Source organism: Anopheles nili, chromosome 3, assembly GCF_943737925.1.
Source record: "Anopheles nili chromosome 3, idAnoNiliSN_F5_01, whole genome shotgun sequence".
In the NCBI taxonomy this organism is placed as follows: Eukaryota; Metazoa; Arthropoda; class Insecta; order Diptera; family Culicidae; genus Anopheles; species Anopheles nili.
Genome location: NC_071292.1, coordinates 11854862 through 11875339, shown reverse-complemented (window position 1 = coordinate 11875339; position 20478 = coordinate 11854862). Strand labels below are relative to the sequence as shown.

The 20478-nt window shown below is 39.7% G+C and overlaps 1 protein-coding gene across 1 annotated transcript; it reads right to left on the bottom strand.

Moving 5' to 3' along the window:
* Positions 1-18200, bottom strand: LOC128727768 (uncharacterized). Its single transcript, XM_053821710.1, has 5 exons — positions 18042-18200; positions 12064-12420; positions 3567-5624; positions 1102-1266; positions 1-1009 (listed from the first exon to the last, which is right to left on the bottom strand). Exons 1-5 carry the CDS (start codon positions 18198-18200, stop codon positions 938-940), a joined length of 2811 nt encoding a protein of 936 aa, XP_053677685.1. The 3' UTR covers positions 1-937.
* Between the last annotated feature and the right edge of the window lie 2278 nt (positions 18201-20478).

Below are 20478 nucleotides of genomic sequence, written 5' to 3'. Positions count from 1 at the left end.
AATTGCTTGAAAAGGTTTATTGATTCTCTTCTTTGTATAATGATTAAAAGAAAAAAATAAAGTAGCTTAAAGGACAGGTGACCGCCGTTTTTTCTTCGTTATCAACAGACCGCAACTAAACACCACACTAGTGGAAGAAAAACCACGCCATCGTCGTACACTATAATCCAGGCCGGCTATTCCAACGGTAGACTCTCCTATCTAAAATGCACCACACCAGTAACCACAGCAACAAAAGTGGGAAGAATTGCAGATGAACCCGATTCACATTTTACAGGAGTCGTCTGCTTTCCCTACTGACGCATCATCGCCATCTGGCTACTTGTACTGGCTTTTTTTGTGTGTGACAAATTTCTACAAATATAATGAATGTGTTTCGTTTAGCTCCCACCGTTCTCCTTGTCCTAGACGTCCTATAAGTCTATAATTCATTAACGATACAGACGAGAGGTTGAGATTTTTCAATGTTCACATACAATAACAACATATCCTTCGGCCAGCGTTGCGTTGGCGGTTAGGCTGTTTGATGCATGGCTCTTCTGACAAATGTATCGCTATCAATATTTAAAATAGACAAATGATAATGAAACTAAATCCAGCATTTGTGGCGTGTGTTTTTGTGTGTATGCTTATGTGGGAAAAGAAGAGCGTCTGTTTAAATGTGTATGTTTGATTTGATTCCGAACGATGCCCTGTGATTGCGTTCGTTTCATTCGTTGCTTCTTATTATCCTTATCCTTTTCAATTCACTCTACGTCACCGCTTCGTTCGTTCGTGGGCCTAAAAGTCGTAATTTATCCCTTTTTTATTTGTTTCCACAAGACTGTGTTACGATTCTATTGTGTGTGTTTTCTTTTATAATTATTATTAATATTAATAAGAATTATAATTAATTAATAATCAATAGATGCTGTCTTCTCGTTCAGCCGACGTGCATTTACTCAGCCGTAACTTCGGGTGCTGCCGGTGGCGGTTGCTGAAGCTGAGCCGTCTTTTCTGGAATTTTATCCTGAAAAAATGCAAAAAGAAACTATGAGCACAATGTTTCGCGACGTACAATGGCTAATGGATGAACGGCGCCTCATGTAGCATCCTACTTACCTCCTTTTTGTGCTCAGCCGCTCCATTGAGACTTTCTGTGGCGGATGTTTCGTGGACACCATTCTGGCCGTTTTCGACGGATCCGTTTTCAGTTGTGCCGTTTTCAATTTTGCCGTTTTCGCCATTCATGCCATGGCTGGTACCATTTTCAACAGTTCCATTGTGCTATTTGCACGAAGCAATCATTTTTGACACCGATGGAAGCAATTGAGACGATGATGATGGTGTGTTGTTGTTCGTCAGGCCGGAGATCAGGAACGCGCAGCATAAAGGATGAAATAGTGACAGGACGACACGCCGTGTGCAATCGTAGACAGGAGCGAAGAAATATAGGAAATTATGGAAGCGAGAGGGATAGCGGAGATAGCGAAGAGAGAAAGACAGGAAGAGTAAGATGTAAGCAGAAAGAGAGAAAGAGAAAAAACAAGTGTAAATATAAACATATATGTACAAAGGGATTTGCATGATTAAGACCACCGAGATTCTCCCAAGTGGTAACATAACTGATTTAATACAATTTCAAACACATATACCGGAAACCATAGTTTTACAAATTAGTGAATGCTCTATTTGAAAAGAGACTTGATAAGTAATCGATAGAAACGCCGTATAAAAAATGAACGAGAGTTACAATGTGCTCACTTGATGATACGAACGATCACGATAAAAATTCATACGATGCATTAACAACACACGCTGGTGTTTTTCCAAAGGACACACGTGTTAACACATTCTTAAGAAATAACAACAAGCCGTACAGATAGGATAAAAACATATGTTATGTTTTACATTACAAGCATGACACTGTACAAAACAAATAATCAGCTAGGTGCCAAATGTGTTATCAAATTTACGAAGAAAGAAGCTAAGCAATGCGTTACATGCCAGGAATACTACTAGAGTCTAGCACTTCATAAGGCCTCGTAAACTTGTTTTATGAATTTTAACACATTTTTTTTTAAATGTTCTTTGGTTCACTCTTTTACAACGAATGTCGAATTTAACGTTTTTTTTTCACCGCATGTCGAAATGGTTGAAATCGTAGCCAAGAAATGTTTTTGTTTCTCAAATAAGGTGCGAAGCTCTTCGCCCAGCAACTTATTATAATCCATATAATTTTACGCCCCTCCCAGTGCCGGTTTTAGTAAACGCTTTTATGTATCAACCTTAAAGAAACGTGAGCTAAGAAGTAAAAACCATGAACGCCAAACGGTGATTTGCTACATCGCACTATGAATATGTAACGAAGAATGTACAGATAAACGCAAATGTAAACACATACAAACTGGCGGATGAACTAGACAAGACCTATTTATAACTTTCCAAGAACGAAAAATGCAAGTGGCAAAAGGACACGAACGATCATCCAAAGCACCGGAATGGTTGAGATGGCCGCTTAAACGGACGCGCGTAGGAGAATGACAGTGTAGAAAATTCGAATACAAATTAAGTGGTGATAGAATGGTCGCAACTATCCATGCTCTAAGATATCGAATAAAATGGGTGAAGATAAACTGCCAACAGCAATCATTCAATTCAGTTATGAATTCAAAGTTGCAAAATTCGTATCATATCTCACAGAAGCACATACATATGAAGTGTGTTTGTGTGTTTGCCATAAAGGATATTGCAACAACGTAAAATTGGGGCTTCTTAAATTAAACAAACAATAAATTAACAATAAATATAATAAATAATTTGCTAAGTTTTGTGACTATATGCCGTGATTTGAAAATTGATCACACATATTGAAAAAAATTGCAATATCAAATAAATAAATAAAAACTTGAAAATAGCACCGTCACCCTTTAGATTTATACAGTAAAAATAAAAAAAACTTAATTCATATGAAGACAATCGGCCATTTCAAACATCAAACGAATTAAAAAAAAACATTTATACGAGAAATAATCAATCGACATCAACTTATAGCAATAAATTATCGAAACAAAAATAGCTTCAAGAAAAAGATCAAAATCGAAAACAAGAAGCAGAACTAAAGGGACAGCAAAAGAAAACAGGAAAAACAAACAGATATCGAAAAGATGGCACCAACGAAAAAAAGAACAGATACAAAATTAAAAATCAATTGCACTTGAATGGTAGTGGCGATTTTTTTCTCCTTTTCCGTTGGACCATCATCGATCGGCATGTTACGGTATTTGTAGGAAATCTAATCGCATGTGTAGTTGAATGTGTGTAAAAGTGTACGTAGCGTGTATAATGTATTGATAGACAAAAGAAAAGAGAAAAGAACAGACAAACAAACAAACAAACAAACAAAACAGACAAACAATCAAACAAAGCAATCAAAACAAACAAAAAACAACATGGTTGGTTCACGTTTGCTTCTCGTTCCTAGGCATGGGAGTAGGATGGTAAGATGGGCTGTTGCTGTAGTTGTAGTAGTAGTGTTGTGGATTCGCTAACAGAGAGAAGAAGAGTGAGTGTGAAAGATTATTCACCTTTTGCGCGACAGTTTCCTCAACTTCCGTCGGTACAGCTACTTCTGGCACTTTTGCCTCCGTCGCTGTCTCTGCCGCCGCCACCTCCATTGCTGGCAAGGAATTCTGCTTTGCGTCCGGCTCTTCTGCACTTGCCTCCTGTTCATTCATCTTCTCGGGGCTACTAGTAGCTGCCGCCGTCGTGACGGATTTGTTTTGTTTCTCGGTTTCGTCGGTTGTCTCCGTCGACAAAACTATCGCTGCCGTGTCCACTACTGATGCCGCAACGGGCGAATCAACCATTTGCTGTTTTGCTACTTCTTCATGCTTGGCTACTTCTACTTCTGCTTCTGGGAGGGAGGATGGGATGGAAGAGCTGGTAGGATCGTCACCCGTGGATGATGGTGCAGGTGGAGGCGACGGCAGAACAGCAACGGGCTCGACATCAGGCTCCGGCATGGCACCCTGCTGCTCAGGAAGAGCGCACGCCGTGGGAGACTCTGGCGGAGGTGGCAAACTGACATCACTCTGTGATAGAGTCGGAGGAGACGGAAGCGATTCCAGGCTGTTTTGCGGCAGAGGAGACGAGATATCTACCGACAGGACACTCGTGTCCTGTTGCTTCAACTCATCAGCACCCATCATGTCCGCAGGTACGGCAGCAGCAATCGTTGGGAGTGGTGATGGCAACGAATCTGGGACTGCCTCCTCGTCATCCACAGCCGGTGGCGGTGGTGGCGGAGGAAGATCATCAATATTGTTACTGATCTCATCGATCGCCTCCACCTCCGGCAGAGGGACGGATAGGTCCGTTTCCTTGACGTTTTCTTGGGTTACATTTTCATTGCCGCTAGACACCACCTCAACCGGTGCAGCAGGAGGCAGCAAAACTTCGCCACTCTCAATTTTATCAACCGCTTGTTCGAGAATTTCTCCCACAGTCTTCGTGGCCGTTTCTTTGATTTCCTCTGGTACCAATGCTTGATCGGACTCGGGGGCAGCCGTTACTTGTGATACGGTTTCAAGAACAACTGGTTCTTCTGGAACGGCGATTGGTTCTTCCTTCACGCGCACGTCAGAGCCATCCTCTGCTTGTTTTGTTTCTTCGGTGAAAGCAACAACGTGATCCTCTTTTGTCTCAACCGTGGAAGGTAGCGATTCGAGCGGACTAACATCCCTCACAACGGGCTCATTAACCTCAACCGACTTCTCAGGCACCTCAACAGGCGAATTATCAACAGGGGCAACGGTGGGCTGACTCTTAACCTCATTGCGCTCGCCCTGTTGCGGATCCGAAACCAACGACGGAGATTCCTCGATCGAGGATGGATCGCTTGCGACCTGCGCCATGGAAGCCTCAACAAACACCATCACCTTAGAGGGTGGGGGGATGGAGGGTAGTGGTGGCGGAGGCGTACTATCACCACCTTCTACAACCTTCTCGGACTCACTAACGACATTTTCGACAGAGGTGGGAATAATAGTAGTACTGTTATCGAGATCGGTAGTATTAGAAGGAGCAGTAGAAGTAGAAGCAGTTTCGCTCTCTACTGACGGCTCGGGCTTGTTCTCTACCTCAACAGCAGGACTACTGGTAGTGGTAGTAGTACTAGTAGTAGGAGTGGAAGTGTTTACCTCAACAACGGCCGGCTCAACCACTTTCTCTTCAACGGGGGCGGCGGCGGCGGTGGTGGTTTCCGGTTCAAGCTTTTCTTCCTGCACCTTCGCGACCGTAGGTTCCTCGACTACATCTTTCGATTGGCCGTTCTCCACCACGGCGACCTTAACAGGTTCCTCCACCTTGGCCTCAACTGCAGCGACAGCGACAGGAGTGACAGATTCTTGGGCTGCAACCTCGACCACGGGTTCCTCCACCTTGGTGGTATCGGCGGGGGCGTTCGTGGTGGTAGTAACATCAGCGACGACAGGGGCAGCTACTGCGGCGGTAGTGGTAGAAACTTCCGTGGCAGCGACGGCAGCAGCAGCAACTTCCGTTTTTGACTCGCTTGTTCCGGCTTCAACAGTGGTGGAAGCGACTTCTTGAGCCACAGCGCTAGCAGCGGCAGCATCCTCAGTGGGCTTTAATTAGAAACACGAGAAAAAAAACAGAAGTATTACAATTTGCTGTCAATATTTTTATAAGAAAATATTTTTTTATTTATGCTAAACTTTAGAACTTCACAACATTTTTTCAATATTGCGAAACTTTACGTTGCATTTGAAAGAATTTGGATAAGATTTATATTTAACACGTAACAATCTGTTTTTCTTTAAAAAATTTGCACAATATAATCAAGCTGAATTCACCTTTACACCTCCCATTACGAAATATGCTATCAATACACAAACAACTGAAACGATCACAATTGCCGGTAAAATCTTGATGAATTTTAGTAGTTTTCTTTGCTACCACAAAGAAAACTGAACTAACACTTTTGTATAAAAAAAAACACTTCAAAAATTTCCACCCAGTAAGAATCGCATTCAATCACGTGAAAACACACAACCACCTTTGGTTAAAGTACTGGGTTTCGGTGGAGCGAAGCTCTTGCTTTATGAGAAGGATTCGATAAAACGAACGTGCTTTGTAACACTCGACTTCACGCCTCCACGTTTCACAATAAGTTCAACCGTGCAACCAAATTAAGGATGCTTCTATGCGTAGATGCGATAGTGAGACACTGCACGATCGAAATATTTCCTCGTTCGACGACCGTTCCCGGCAGAAGCTTTGGTTAAAACTGAACGAAACGCAACGCAATACAATTTAATTTATATATCCCTTGCGTGCTCCTCGATCGGAGGCGGTCGACGTCTTCCAAGGCATGCACGCGGCCGCCACAACACACATGGTCTCGTCTCTCCCTTCCAATCACACTCCTATTCTCTCGCTATCTCTGTCTTTTCTTAGACCAAACTCTTTCTTCGCAGAAAACCAACCACCCATCCGTTCGGTTGGCCGACAGACGCAGCCGCTCAAGGAAATGCCAAATACCAGTGCGCACTTCTAAGCCTACCACTCTTCCTTCTCGCGGGTGGTTGTTGCGGTAGGTGGCCTATCTTTCAGTTCAAGTCCTACGACAGCTCGGAAAAGCCCACACACATTGGCTTACATCTCCCGCAAGACACGCATACAAACACCTTCCAAAGGATAGAGCAGAGCTAGTGGAGCGTGTTCAGCAGGGAGGAAAATAGTAAAAGTGACACCAGGGTTGAAAAAATGCCAGAAGTGCACGGAGGTGGGCATGTCGCGGAACGTGCTCCACCACAGTGTTTCCCACACACAGCGCCAGAAAACCTATTCATGCGGACGTCATCGGCTCTCTGCAGCATCCGGTCGATGGCCATGTTGTTGAAGGGGTTTGCTCTAAAGGAGGTGGTTGATATTTCGCTTCAGTTCATTTAGCCTGCAGAAAGACGAGCGGGATGACGAATGTGTAGTGGCGGGACAAAAAAAAAGAGTTGGCCCGTGTTGGCACAACAGATCCGGCCGAAATGCATTGCGTGTGGGATGATCGTAGCAAAACATGTAAGGAAATGTTTCCGTACCACCCAGCTTCAGCAAATCCTGCATTGGAGAGAACGGGAATGCCTCAGTATGGAATTATTTGAGCCCGTTTTACAACAGGAAACGGATAACTTCCATAAAAGAGGAGCAGAGTTACAGTTACGCCTTACGGAAACTCAATCACCGCGGTCGTTGAGAGTCCTGCAGCGGGAATGCTAACTGCCCCAAGCAAACGCAAATCAGCCCACGCATGGGGACAAAATAAATGGTGAAATTACATCGCAACTCGAATATCATCAACTACGATCCTCTAGGGTAAAAACTTTATTCAATGGCCAATCTGCGACGCCAGTGTCATTCTGTTTCCTTTGCGTACCGTTTTCTAGTATTGCACCAGAAGTGAACGGAAAATATACCGCCCACCCGGTCGACCATCTAGAGTACGAATGAGCGGACAACACGTAGCACCAACAAAATAAAGTGGATGCAAAAATCAACAATAAATCAGCACTCTTCCGTAGAAAGCCGGCTACCGAGTATAAACGGCATGCTTTAACATGCTCTTCATTGCAATTAAAGATCGTTCACATCACCCTATGTTGGAGCATGCTTTACCACCTTCAATACCAGCATATATAAATCGTGCTTTTCTTAGAGCAAATGCGAAGTGGGACGATGCTTTCCTACGCAATGGGGAAATATTCATTTGCAGAAAAAGAACAGAAACATTGATCTGTGGTGAAGCAATAATGCCTATCCTGTAGGATATGAACCATTATTCGCTCTCATGAATTTATACTGTACTTCTATTAGAGAGTTGAATAAAATTGGATTACAAACATGCAAGAATATTGTATGATGCTTTAAATATTGGTTTATATTAGAGCACTAATACCTAAACAAACTTTAGTGAAGGCGTCGAGTAATTGAAGAAAAATCATAACTCTTTTGATGATCCATATTTCAAAGCCATCTATTTCCGTCGGAAATAATGATTTCCGAATGAGAATGGTTTATGGCTTAGCTGAAATAAAGCAGTGCAACGTTTAATGAGAAACCACAAAAAATAGCCTGATAGAGAATTGTTTTGTCAGCTTCCCGTGCGCACAGCTAAAATCAATCATGCGTAAATTTTGCGTCGCTATTTTGCTACCTTGGTTGTGCGGAAGCGAAATCCAAAGGTGGAACAGCAAAAACAAAAATGCATCTATCTCTGTCCAGATGTCCAGTTCATGAACAAACTCCGCGATGGTTTCTATTTTGTATGTGACACATAATAGGCTGATGGTAAGGAATTTGACATGCTTGACTGGATAAGATTGGAATTTATTTTTTCTTCGCCTAGCGCAGCCATATCAGATGCGTTTAGCATCAACACTAGCACATACTGTGAGAGTTGTCATTCGATAAGATACACTTTCCTTCCGTTTCTTAAAATAAACATATATTATCAGGAAAGTTTCATATTCGCTATTATTGTGAACTGATAATACATTACACATGATATGTTTTTACATATCATTTTATAGAAAATGTGGCAAAAAGCAATATCTTATTTCGATAACGCATTATCCAAGCAAAACAACAACAGAGAGATAGAAAAATATCTATCTCATTAATCATCGCCGCAGGAAACCTCATCGCTGCAGGGTTATTCATGAATAAATGCACCCTGAGCTCAGCAAGACACCAAGCCATGTTGCTGATCCAATTGCCTTTTATTACCTTTGCCGATTCCCGGGCCAGCGTTTTCACTCCTACGACAAATAAAAGCGGTTAAAAGTAAAGCAGCCTAACGAACTGGTCTATCTAGAAACCTCCACAATGGACGGTTGTGCTTCTCGATCGAGGTAGCAACTAAATTTGGGGCCAACAGACTGAAATAGGAAATATAGAAATTAAAAAAAAAACATCCCTGAGCGTAACCAATTATGGCTTCAAGCGTTTTGGTGGTAGCCTTTTGCGGTTCTAACAATATCGTTGAGGTAGCAGATAATATGGAATATTGAGATTATAACAGTGGTTTGATATTGTTTCAGTTTTAATATAAAATAAAAACGCAATGACCGGAAACCAGTAGCTCAATGAATGACGAAAGACGTGTTCTCGACGGAATGTCGTCAGATTTGCGATTTTTTTATGAAATCAACGTAGTACAGTGCCTCCAAGGAACACAATGATTGTTTATTTTATTTCGCGTCATCCAACCGAACAGCACCCAAGGTTTGCTTAAAATTAGGCGACGGATAAATACACGTCAGCAAAAGAAAAATATGTTCCACAATCTGCCACGTACCAAGCATTCAAAATGTTTGATTGCTTTCTGCACATGGAAAGTAATCAATGCGCGTTTTGAATTTCGTAGATCTTCAAATTTGAAACATTGCTATACAATGTTATTTAAAACACTGTTATTTAAAAAAATTGCAAGTCCGGAAAAACCATTACTACGATGGCAAATATCCACTATTTATCACTCACAGGTGTTGCATTCAAACATCGCCGTTTTATTTTGAGCCAGTGATTTTTACTCGTGTTTGAGATAGGAGATACTTTATTAAGTTTTATTTCATGGGATTTAGATTGATCATTTAAAATAACTAGCGTAGAGGTAGTTTGAAAGTAGTTGTTATAAGCATGTTTATGATTATTGTGGTCAATTTTCGAATATATTTAGTTTGTATATACTTTAGTATTAACCTCTTTTAAAATACTTTCAACATACTATGTCTACACTACTTGATCGCATTTGTTGAGTGAACAGAATGTTAAACTTCCACAGTCATTACTACAGTCGAAATCTATCGTCATAGCGAACAAAAATGTGATTAACGAACGCTAGCGCTTATGACAGGCGTCGAAAGAAAGGAATCTGCGCAGCGTTAGTTTCCGCAACAGCTGATTTTGCGCAATTCGCTAACCTTGACCGCAAATATGTGACGCCAAACTACGTACTATTTATTTCGAAGCTATAACTAAACATCATCCAATGCAAGTATTATTTTCCATGATCTATTATGAAATTCAGACAAAATATGAATGACTAAGAATGGTTTGTTGACTAATTTTGTATTTTTTTTATTAGTCGCGAAGATAGCTCCAACACATCCACACGAAACACACACATTTTATGTCCATCGATAGGCAGAATCTTAACGATCGCGCACGCGACCAAAAAACGACATCGTGTAGTGTTCCGTTTCTCATGTTTTAAACGACCACAGGGGTAATGTGTTTTTCAAAATTTCCATCCATCCGTCCAGTGCCGCTATCGTGCATCGATGCCAGAATATCGCTTGGTGTTTGCAATGCGAGGTTTCGAAAATAGAAACTCAACAGCTCAACTACTTACGAACGAATTGAATTTTGGAAGACAGCAGCAGATGGCGCATAGGCGATGATACTAATCATCATACGGCAACGCAAAAGATCAAGTTTTGTGATCATCATAAATTTACTGCCGTTGAGGGATAACACGGCATATTGCATCACACAAAGATGTATTTGCTGATTCGCTACATTTTACATATTTGTATTTAGACAACGATAAAACACTTCAAACAGAGCGTTAAAATAAGCTAATGGTACCACGGTTGACCTTGTACTCTTTTCCATTCATTATCATCGAGTCTAGCTATAGCCCTGGTATATTGTAGCCAAATGGATACTAATGAGATCAGCAAAACTATCATTTAGTAGCCCTAAAGCATTAAAATATACGTCGGTTCTTGACGAACAGCAGCCAATATGAAAATTCCATCAACATCACATCAAGCACCAGCCGTTTCCACCTTGGAACACGTTTGAAAATCTTGCTAAATACTGTGCTACGCACCACAAATCTCTTCAATTTACTGTGGTCTAAGATTGTATGCGATTTTTAAAGAAAAAAACATTTCTGAATTTTCTTGCCTCAATATCCTTGAGGAATAGAAATACAGGCTGCCAAAGCAAGAGAGCAATTATTCAGAAGGAAAGTGAAAACAGCATACACTCTCATTGAATAAATGTAGGAAATGATGTCGTTTCTAAAAAGCGACAGAACCACCACCGCACCACATGTGCCGACACAATATTTACCTCTCCGTGGGGGAAAGAAAACATTCTTGACACTGAACTTCTTTGCATTTTTGCGTTGGCCGATGAACGCAGTAGGTAATGTGGAATCCTAGAGGTTGTGTGAAGTGTTGTTGTTCAAGGCGATGTTTTTTTCTAACTAAAAGTTGACATGGGCGCCACTGATGGATGTGAAGTTTACGATTTTTATTTCAACCGCTTTAAACAATACAGAACGGCCTTGAATATGAGAAATAGCAATTATAATGGTTTAAAAAACTACGGATTTCCAAAGTCTAAATCTTTTTCCCAAACCTATTAAATGATTAAATAAACGGCTTATAGAAACATTGTTTATCTCATTGCCAGTCAGCTTACTCATCCGAAATGATGCAAATAGGGATAAAGATATAAAAAAATGTCATCAGAACACTGTCACACTCTAAGATTTTGGGACATTGCCAATCTATCATAGGATTATAAATGCACCGCAGTTACTTGCGGCGCGCTCAACCATACCGTCGTTTAACGCTGATGGAAGAAATGATGTTTGCAGAGCGTATAATTAAAAATTGACTCAAAAAACGAATATTTACTCAACAAACTGTAAACATAAATTGGAAAACGAAATATTAAAAAATAAAAATATATAAAAGTCATCGTGCGTCTCGGAAATTCAATGAAGACATGAAAAACCATTTTGGTTGGCAGCATGCAACAAATTATAAAACAAAGACAAAGATAGTCAAATTAAATTGAGCTTCGTGTTAAAGTTTTTATACCATTGTAGTCGTTAGAAAAATATCCTACAGAAAAATATCGTTTGTAGACAAACTTTTTGTAATATTTTTAATTGTTCATGCATTATTAATTCCCATTTCCCACAATCAAACAGTTTTAATTAAATGCAAGATTATTGCCGATGTTATTTCATAGATAGTATAAAACACTTACCTCTTCCGGGACTTTCTCGCATTCACCATTAACTCGCTCCTCATCCTTTTCCTTTTTGACCGGTTTCTGTTTGTCCTTTTTGCTGAACGACAGGCTGCGGAAGGACCACTTCTTTTTCGGTTTCTTTGCCTTCTTATTGGCATCATCTGCAGGCGCTTTGCTGTCATTCATCGATTCATCGTTGGTTCCGTTTTCGAGTGATTTATTATTTGCATCCGATTCTCCTTCCTTTTCCGAGGTTGGGGATGTAGCAGCCACACTTGTATCGCCACCACCACCGTCCCCACCCTCTTTGTTGGCCTTCTCTGTCGTGGAATCCTTTTCATTTTCGGCGGCGTCGGTTTCAACTTTCGTTTCCTAAGGTGCAGCCAAAAACGTAGCCGAACGCAGGCAAGGCAGCAATAAAGGACCACACAAAATATAACACGCACCATACATAAAGAACGAAAACATTCCCAAATGGCGGTACGGAGTGTAGTGTTGAGTGCACGATGAATATGAATTAGTATATGTTTTACGGAGCAATGCAGGGAGACATATGGAGAAGAAAAAATATGAAGAAAAACAATCTATTAGTAAGGAATGATTTGAACAGGAGCATATTCTTCACATTTACATTGCATTTACAATACAATCATTCGCAATTTTGTGAATAAAATCCCACTGTAACAACAACATACACAAATGATTTGGTTTCACAAAGTTTGTAATTTTGTTAAAAGTTTTAATTTAAATAATTGAAATGAACACCTCTTAATATCAATCAAGATTGATCAAGAAAAAAATTGAGTTAGACACCTCTCCGTCTACCAGCATCGACATACGCCTAACAGTATGCAACATTTCATTCACATTAGAAATCAAGCGCGATCATTACTTGACCGTTACGCGATCATCTAGCTAACGCATGGACATAATGAGCTATTCAGCTCGATGCCTGTTTACAATGACATTTCAAATGTTTTTACAGTTGAAGTCGGTCAATACAATGTAAATATATCGGTGCAGTTAGCGCAATCAAACATTTCCCGCTAGCAATTGCAATTATGACGGCTGATTCCAAAAGCGAGCTTGATTATTTACAAAAAGCAAACAAAAGATAAGTCCTGATAGACGTGTATAATTCTCGTTGATAACGCTGACTGTTTCATCTCAATACTAGAACATAACCTTGTTACAGCTCCACATAAAACAATTTTTTCGCGAACCGAAATCATCCGTCTTGCTTATTTTCAAATATTTTTGCGATCACAGCTCTGCCTGGTATTTCTATAAATAGTCTAATCTTGATTCATATCACTCTACTGTTATCACTAACCATGAGGAATTTCATTGACCTTACCCTTCACACTATAAAATATTGTCGTTTGCAAACTAATGCAACAAATGCACAAAATGAATCATTCACCACAATCGTGAGCAGTTTCAAAAAGACGCAAAATACTAATTATACCTTCATCATTACTTTCCGTAGACATAATCAAAACTGTAGTCTGAAAACACTCTTACTAATCTCTATCACGCGCTAACTGTCGTGATCTAGCGACTATCGCCGGGAATAGCAATCGCATTTCTTTTTCATTATATTTACTCTACCCTAGATGGTTGAATCGTAGTAATCCAAAATGCACAACCGTATACACAGATCAATACAAACACAACAATCATTCCCTCGCCTTTGGATTTCTGAGCTTGATTAGGACTATGCCGCGAAGCGATAGAACACTACCGACTTTCGAATCGTGTTGCACTTTAGCCTGTTAGATTTCTGAAGCGTGGCAAGAAAACAAGGAGAGAATTTAATTGAACCAAAGCGAAACAAATGGGACAGGTCGGGTGGCGCCTCAAGCGCCAGCACGCGGTACAGTTATGATCGTGATCATTTCAAAGGAGAGCAAAGAAACCGGGCTCGGTCTGACAACGTTACGTTGTTCTCTTGCACTTCGGACAGTAATTTCCTACTTTTTACCATCGATCCGCATTCAATCGGTGCTTGCGTATTCTTTGGGCAATTGTGCAATGAGGGTTAAAAAGGAAACAACACAAAAAAGCTGACAACAAATCGAGGATTTCAGAGGGGAGACTGTTCGCCTGCGTCAATTCCAATTAATCCCTATTGACTTCCAATGCATGCTTGGCTCCGGCATCATGCTCAGACAAGCTGGAAGTTAACCTTGTTTACGGTTAACCACTTCTGAACCAGGCGCGCAGAGGCTTTGCGCTTCGATAAATCACCGTATCGAAGAAAGAAATCATAAACAACCAATTAATTGGTTTTGAATTCCCGTTACTGTAGGAAAAAAAAACATGCCACTGGAAGACTGGAAGTTAATGCGGCCCCCGCATCATCCGCACTCGGAAAACAAGCGCGAGAAGGTAATAGCTGTTGTTCGGTGCGATTGGCACACATTAACACTTGCTCTGTGGACCGACGGGTTTGAGCCTTCTTGTAGAAATTCGACTAATTGGCCTAATGCGCCTCTCTACTGCGCTACGAGACGAAAGTGCAAATTATGATTGCATTCAAACTACGCAACGGATCCATCGGAAATCAGAACGAAACCATTTGAAACAACCCGACGATGCGGTGGAAAACCCAAAAAAAACTCATCAAGGGACCCAACTAGCCTTGTTTTAGTGGAAATATCAAAAATGAAAAATACACAAGCTTTTTGATACTTAACTGCATCTCTCTTTCCCTCTATCCTTCTTTTTGACAAGCTTTATGATATTAAACATAAGAAACACCATTCGACGGACTCTCTTTTTATGTGATTCTACATAACTAACTTTACTCCTCTAGTCTTAAAAAGCTATGTTACAGTACCTTGTTTTTCATCACGTATTACGAAAATCCATCAAAGAATAGCAGCAGACAATTAAATTTGTACAGCATCCAGTTTTAATGCGTAGAGCAATGCAATCAATTTAAATATTATTTATTGTTAACGGCCTTAATTGAGAGTTTGTTTTTAAAACATCAAACATAGATAGGATCGAATTTGGATCCCACTCCGGGCGGAGGTTGTATCAGGTAAACGATATTATTTCTGTTTTTCGTACGTCCCAATCGCCACAGCACTGCCAATGTGGGTAGATGTAACCTTTCGCACTCTTACTGAGTGTGTTACCTTCATTACATTAGATTCCAATCGACAAAGTACACGCCATGCTTGTTTGCCCATCGGTGCATTAAATCAAGAAAGTAATCATTACCGTTAGAATGCCAGCTCTCGCCATGCCTTTTGGCTGTTGCGGCATGTCTACTTGCAGACATATTTCGCCGATAAGTGAATTAGAAAGCTATCAATCAGATGCGTACGCACCACGGTGCCCCATCTTGTTGAGGGTGAAATGTGTGAACAAGAGAGTAAAAAGTGCACTCTACATGCCTGCTGCTCATGCACCTACTCTGGACGGAGTTTCCCTTTTTTCTCACGGATATCGATCGTGGTGAGATTACGGTGGAGAACACTTTCTTCTTCGATGCAGATCAGCGGCATCTCACATTAATCATTATCGTCATTTAACGATAACTATTATGCACGCTTCAGTTCGCAAAAATGCACCGAAGCAATGCACAGCCGTTCATTCCGGCTCAATGCCTAACTGATGTTAACCGATAACTAAGGTGGAGCGTTCGGACTAGATATTTTTTTTGCAACGTTCCATCTGTAAATATGACGCTGGGTGCAAAAGGCATACGAGCAAACAAATTAACGAATACCATTCGCTCACTAGCATAACGATTATTGTTATGTTATACGGTGGGAGTAAGTTGAGTAAAACAAAAATCAAGAACCTAAATGGTAGCCAAGTGGGGGTTATCCCAAAACGACGCACATGTTGACAGCGGATGGCTGTTTGCAGCCAGCGTTACTGCTCTTTGCGGAGGTGAAATAAATTTAGATCGTTCCTGCAGTCATCCGCAACATGCGTTCGCATTTTTCTGATTGTCCTTTGAAACGCATTGCGTTGCAGACGAATTTCGTAGGTTTCGTAATTTGCGCGTCGTGTTTTCAACTCTTTTCGAAACCTCACGATCTAATTGAAAGAAGTAAATCGATGCTCATTAAACTATGTTTCAGCGTAACGGCACACTTCCTGGTGCACGAAACGCACAATTTAAATTTAGAAATGGGTTCCTCTCGCTTTAGTTCCTGCACTCCGTAAGCAAACGATCTGGCAGTTCTTTGACCATTACCCGCGAAAAAACTGTTCTTCATTGAAACAATCGAAATGAAAAACAACGAAATTAGTGGGACATCTTTTCTCACGCTATCACAATAGAGAATAGTCATTTTCAAATTACACCATATCCAACGTTTAAATCACAGCTTTGAGAATGCTTAACTACAATAGTACGATGTTAAATTTGTAGGAGTAAATCATGTATAGAAGCACCCTTCATATTTAAATTCACTAGAAAATGAAATTAATTGTCGCGATGTTACTGACAATAAGAACAAAAAACAATGGATTATTGAACTTCTTTGAAATCAAATTACTTAAATGTTTTAACATTAAAATCTCTGATAGCTATCTTGAAAATCAGTTAAATTTAAAGTCCTAACAGATGATCAGTTTCAAACAGATGCACACAAATCATGATCCCCTTGAAATTTATCTTTCACCAACATTTCCCTACCCTTATGAATGCGTATCCACTTAATGGACCAAAATTCCACGCAGCTATGCTTCGTTATGCTATCTTTTTTTTCTTAGCGCGTCTCATTTATACCATAAAGACCGCGAGATAATATCACGTTTCGAATTGAACTTGAACCTGGTCGTACCAGAATCTTCCGCCCGACCAGCGGTAGCATCGACATTATGCCACACCAAACAACCCCATTACTACACGATGTCGAAAACAAAGAGCGAGAGAAAGTAAAACCCGTCAAAAAGCAATTCCATAACTAACGATTGAACTTTCTCTAATTAGCAAGCAAGAGAACACGGATACCGGGGGGAACCTTTTTCACGCCCGCACTATAATTTTCTATCCACGGTCGTTCTCTCGTATTTCACAGGTTCTAAAAGATTATTTAACGTCTATAAGTCACGCAATAGGGAAGCTGCTACGAGGTTTTATGTCAAAACGAAACGAGCTGTTCCTGGTGCAAAGAAAAGGGCCGGAACGTGAGAAAGAACCTAAAGAAGGGACAGCTATATTTGACTACATATGTGTATGTGAGGCAACCTTTCTCGACAAAAGGTAAACTTCGTATTTGGCTTGCCGCAAAGGAAAATAATTCTTTTCAACATTTTAAAATTTGATATTACAACAGAAAGAAGATTATTATGGAATTAAACATATCTCAACATCTACTCATTATCTATATCGCTGCACAACGCGATTTGTATATTGCACACATTATTTTACATGGACAATACAAAGAACCCCTATCAAGACCCTTGGCCTTGCCGCAGAGCTAGACAGGAAATTTCATAACCGCACGAAACCTGTTTAGGTTACAGCGTGCGTCTGTTTAGTTCAGAAATCTTTAAATAAATTCCGTAGTTTACGATGATGTTTTCCGTTACAGCTTAGCAATACCGTCGTCTGCTGGTATTGACAGCCTATATAGTTTTATTTCACGGGAACCTCAAGATTTATTTCTTACGTATGCTTAGGTACCGCCTGCACGTGAGACAGAAATGACCTGCACACTCGCCGCAATCAAAAGAAAATTTGCTATGCATTTAGACTCGCTTCGTGTCCATTATTGTCTGTGTTAAACCTTCCAATAAATCGGCAATATAATGAGCGCAGAAGTGACTTCATATACATTTTGAAACGTTAGTGTACGATGACACGGCAAACATGTTACGAGAGACTGGTCAGTTTTTTAAAGTTTCAGCTTCATATTTCATATTTTCCCTCCAGAAACTTTTAACTATTTATTTTATACAATTTAATGCCATATTATTAGTAATTATTTATAATTTCATTTGCACAAGCAATGAATACTTACGTTATCAGCGTCATTGTGTTGAGCATCACCATTAGCTTGTGCCTTCAGTTGATCAACTTCGCCAATTTTTTCCAATTTTCCGGCTCCTTCCGTAACAACTCCATCCTTGGCCGGATCTGTGGTGATGTTAACCGATCGTTTACTCTGCGCTAATCCCATTGTATGTTTGTTTTAAATCGAATTGATCTGCAATGAACGAACATATTGAAAATGTTACAAAATTTATCGAACGAATGACAAATTGATCAACGAATGATAAATGCAACCACAACAAAATGGGATACTGGCCTGATGTAAAATGAAAAATAACCTGCTCATCAAATTTTTTTATTATGAGAAGGTAATTAACTTACATTATTATTTAACAAACTTCACGTATTCACAAGATTATATGCTTCTTAAAATGAAAATAATAATAAAACAAATATCTTAAGCCACACAATTTTATTGTTCCGGCTTCTACACGTCACACTAACAAAAAAAAATACAATTCATGTACGCCTAACGTAAAAAACAACATGGCCTACTAAGAAAGAATAAACCAAACGTCAAACGCTTCTGAAATTTAAACGATATGTTTCATCAGGCTTCTAGGATAACGGCAGAGTTGCCAAATTATTATTTTTCTATATAATATTTTAATTATCTAACGTATATTTATTAATAATGTATATTCATTATTTTGATTATTATATTTAAGTAATGTTATTGGCTGCATTCTGAATTTGGAGAAACTACAAAATATTTTCTGTAAACATAACGCTCAAACGACCTAATCTTGTAATTGTTATTTGTAACTTTAACATTTTCGAAACTACCTCAATATAATTAAACAGTTTCGTATCAATCTAAAATCAATCAATCATGTTACCATAATAAGTTAAACAGAATATGAGAACACAAAAAACGCATGTAATGTTGCTCTGTTTAGTTCAAAAATAATCGAGAATGAAGATAATCAAATCAAGTTGTTCTCTACAGCGAAGCTTTGCAAAACCGGTAGATTTAATGAGATGACGTCAGCACGCTTATCTATTTGTTCATATTGCCAAAGGTTAATCTTTAAACAATTTATGGATATGTTTTGAAGCAAATCAATTACAGCTATTACGTTGCTATTTTTGGACTGGATACATTAGAAGGTATTTAACGACTACAAGATTATTTACCATTGCCCAACTCGCGAAACGTATTAATTGAAAACCATTTAGTTCAGACATATCATACATTCAAACAATACCTCCGGTAGTAAAATCTGGGATTGCAGACCCGATTCCCAAAGTTGTTAAAGTCACTCGTCGGAACGAATTCTGTAAATGTCTTTATCCATTCCATTTCTACTCTGAGGGACACTTGAACACATAAATATCAATAAAGCTAGCAGCTTGATGTGTTCCTTCTTCAATATCATCAAGGGCACACTGATGTAACACACAGCAAAACGGATTATTCACAACCCTTGAGGAGCCCACAGCGACCGCAAATAAAATCAAGCTGTTACATTTTATATATTTTACCACAAAGAAACAAGACAAACCTTAAGGATTCACAGGAAAGAAGTCGTGTGACCAACGCATGCCAATATACCAGCACGCGGTTTGTCTCGACGCGACTTCATAAACCATAATTAAACTTCATGCATGTCATTCAAAATATCGTACGCTTATATGCGAACATGCTTGGCCGACAAACTTGATTTACTCAACACGTTCCAGAGTTGACCTGGAAATGTGTGATAAAATGAAGTGGCGATAAACAACATTTCCGGCTTCCGAGGCCTTCGCTAGGTATGATTTTTTTGTTCAGTCGTGCAGTGCTCATAAAAACTTGAATCGAAAAGCATAGCGGAAATGCTTGTCCTTGAAAATGTCAGGAGCAGCATGATATGGTTAGAGGTAAAATCCCGGTTAATAACTGTATCAACTGTGCAACAACATAGTGCGTTGTTTTTTTAATAATAATGTTTCATCTAGGTGTTTAAACCCAAGAATAGTCCCGTAGATTAAGCAAATGACTCTCAGGTACTTTCTATACTCAAGCTGTTGTTATTGTTAGTATGTATATAAGACATTATTTTCAAAAATTACAAGTTACATACAACATATCCCCTTTAACTTTTGACACGTTGCTTTTTTGGCATTAAATTTGCAATAGATTCTTTGCTTCCTAGTATACAGGGGGCCGCTGATACATCTAAAGCCGCTTATTTTTTTTTATCATTCCATTGGCGCCAAAATCACACCGCCTATCCTGGTTACTTAATGTCGCCATGGAAAGCGTACGATGAGTTACCCCAACAGGAATTCAAATTAATTCCTTCCTCCGCCGGAAGAACAAAATTCATCGGAAATACCAGCAAATTTCAACATCACCGTGATATCTATGAATCACTTAAAGCCGTAGCGCCAGTTATAAACCACTGGATTTCAATTTTTAG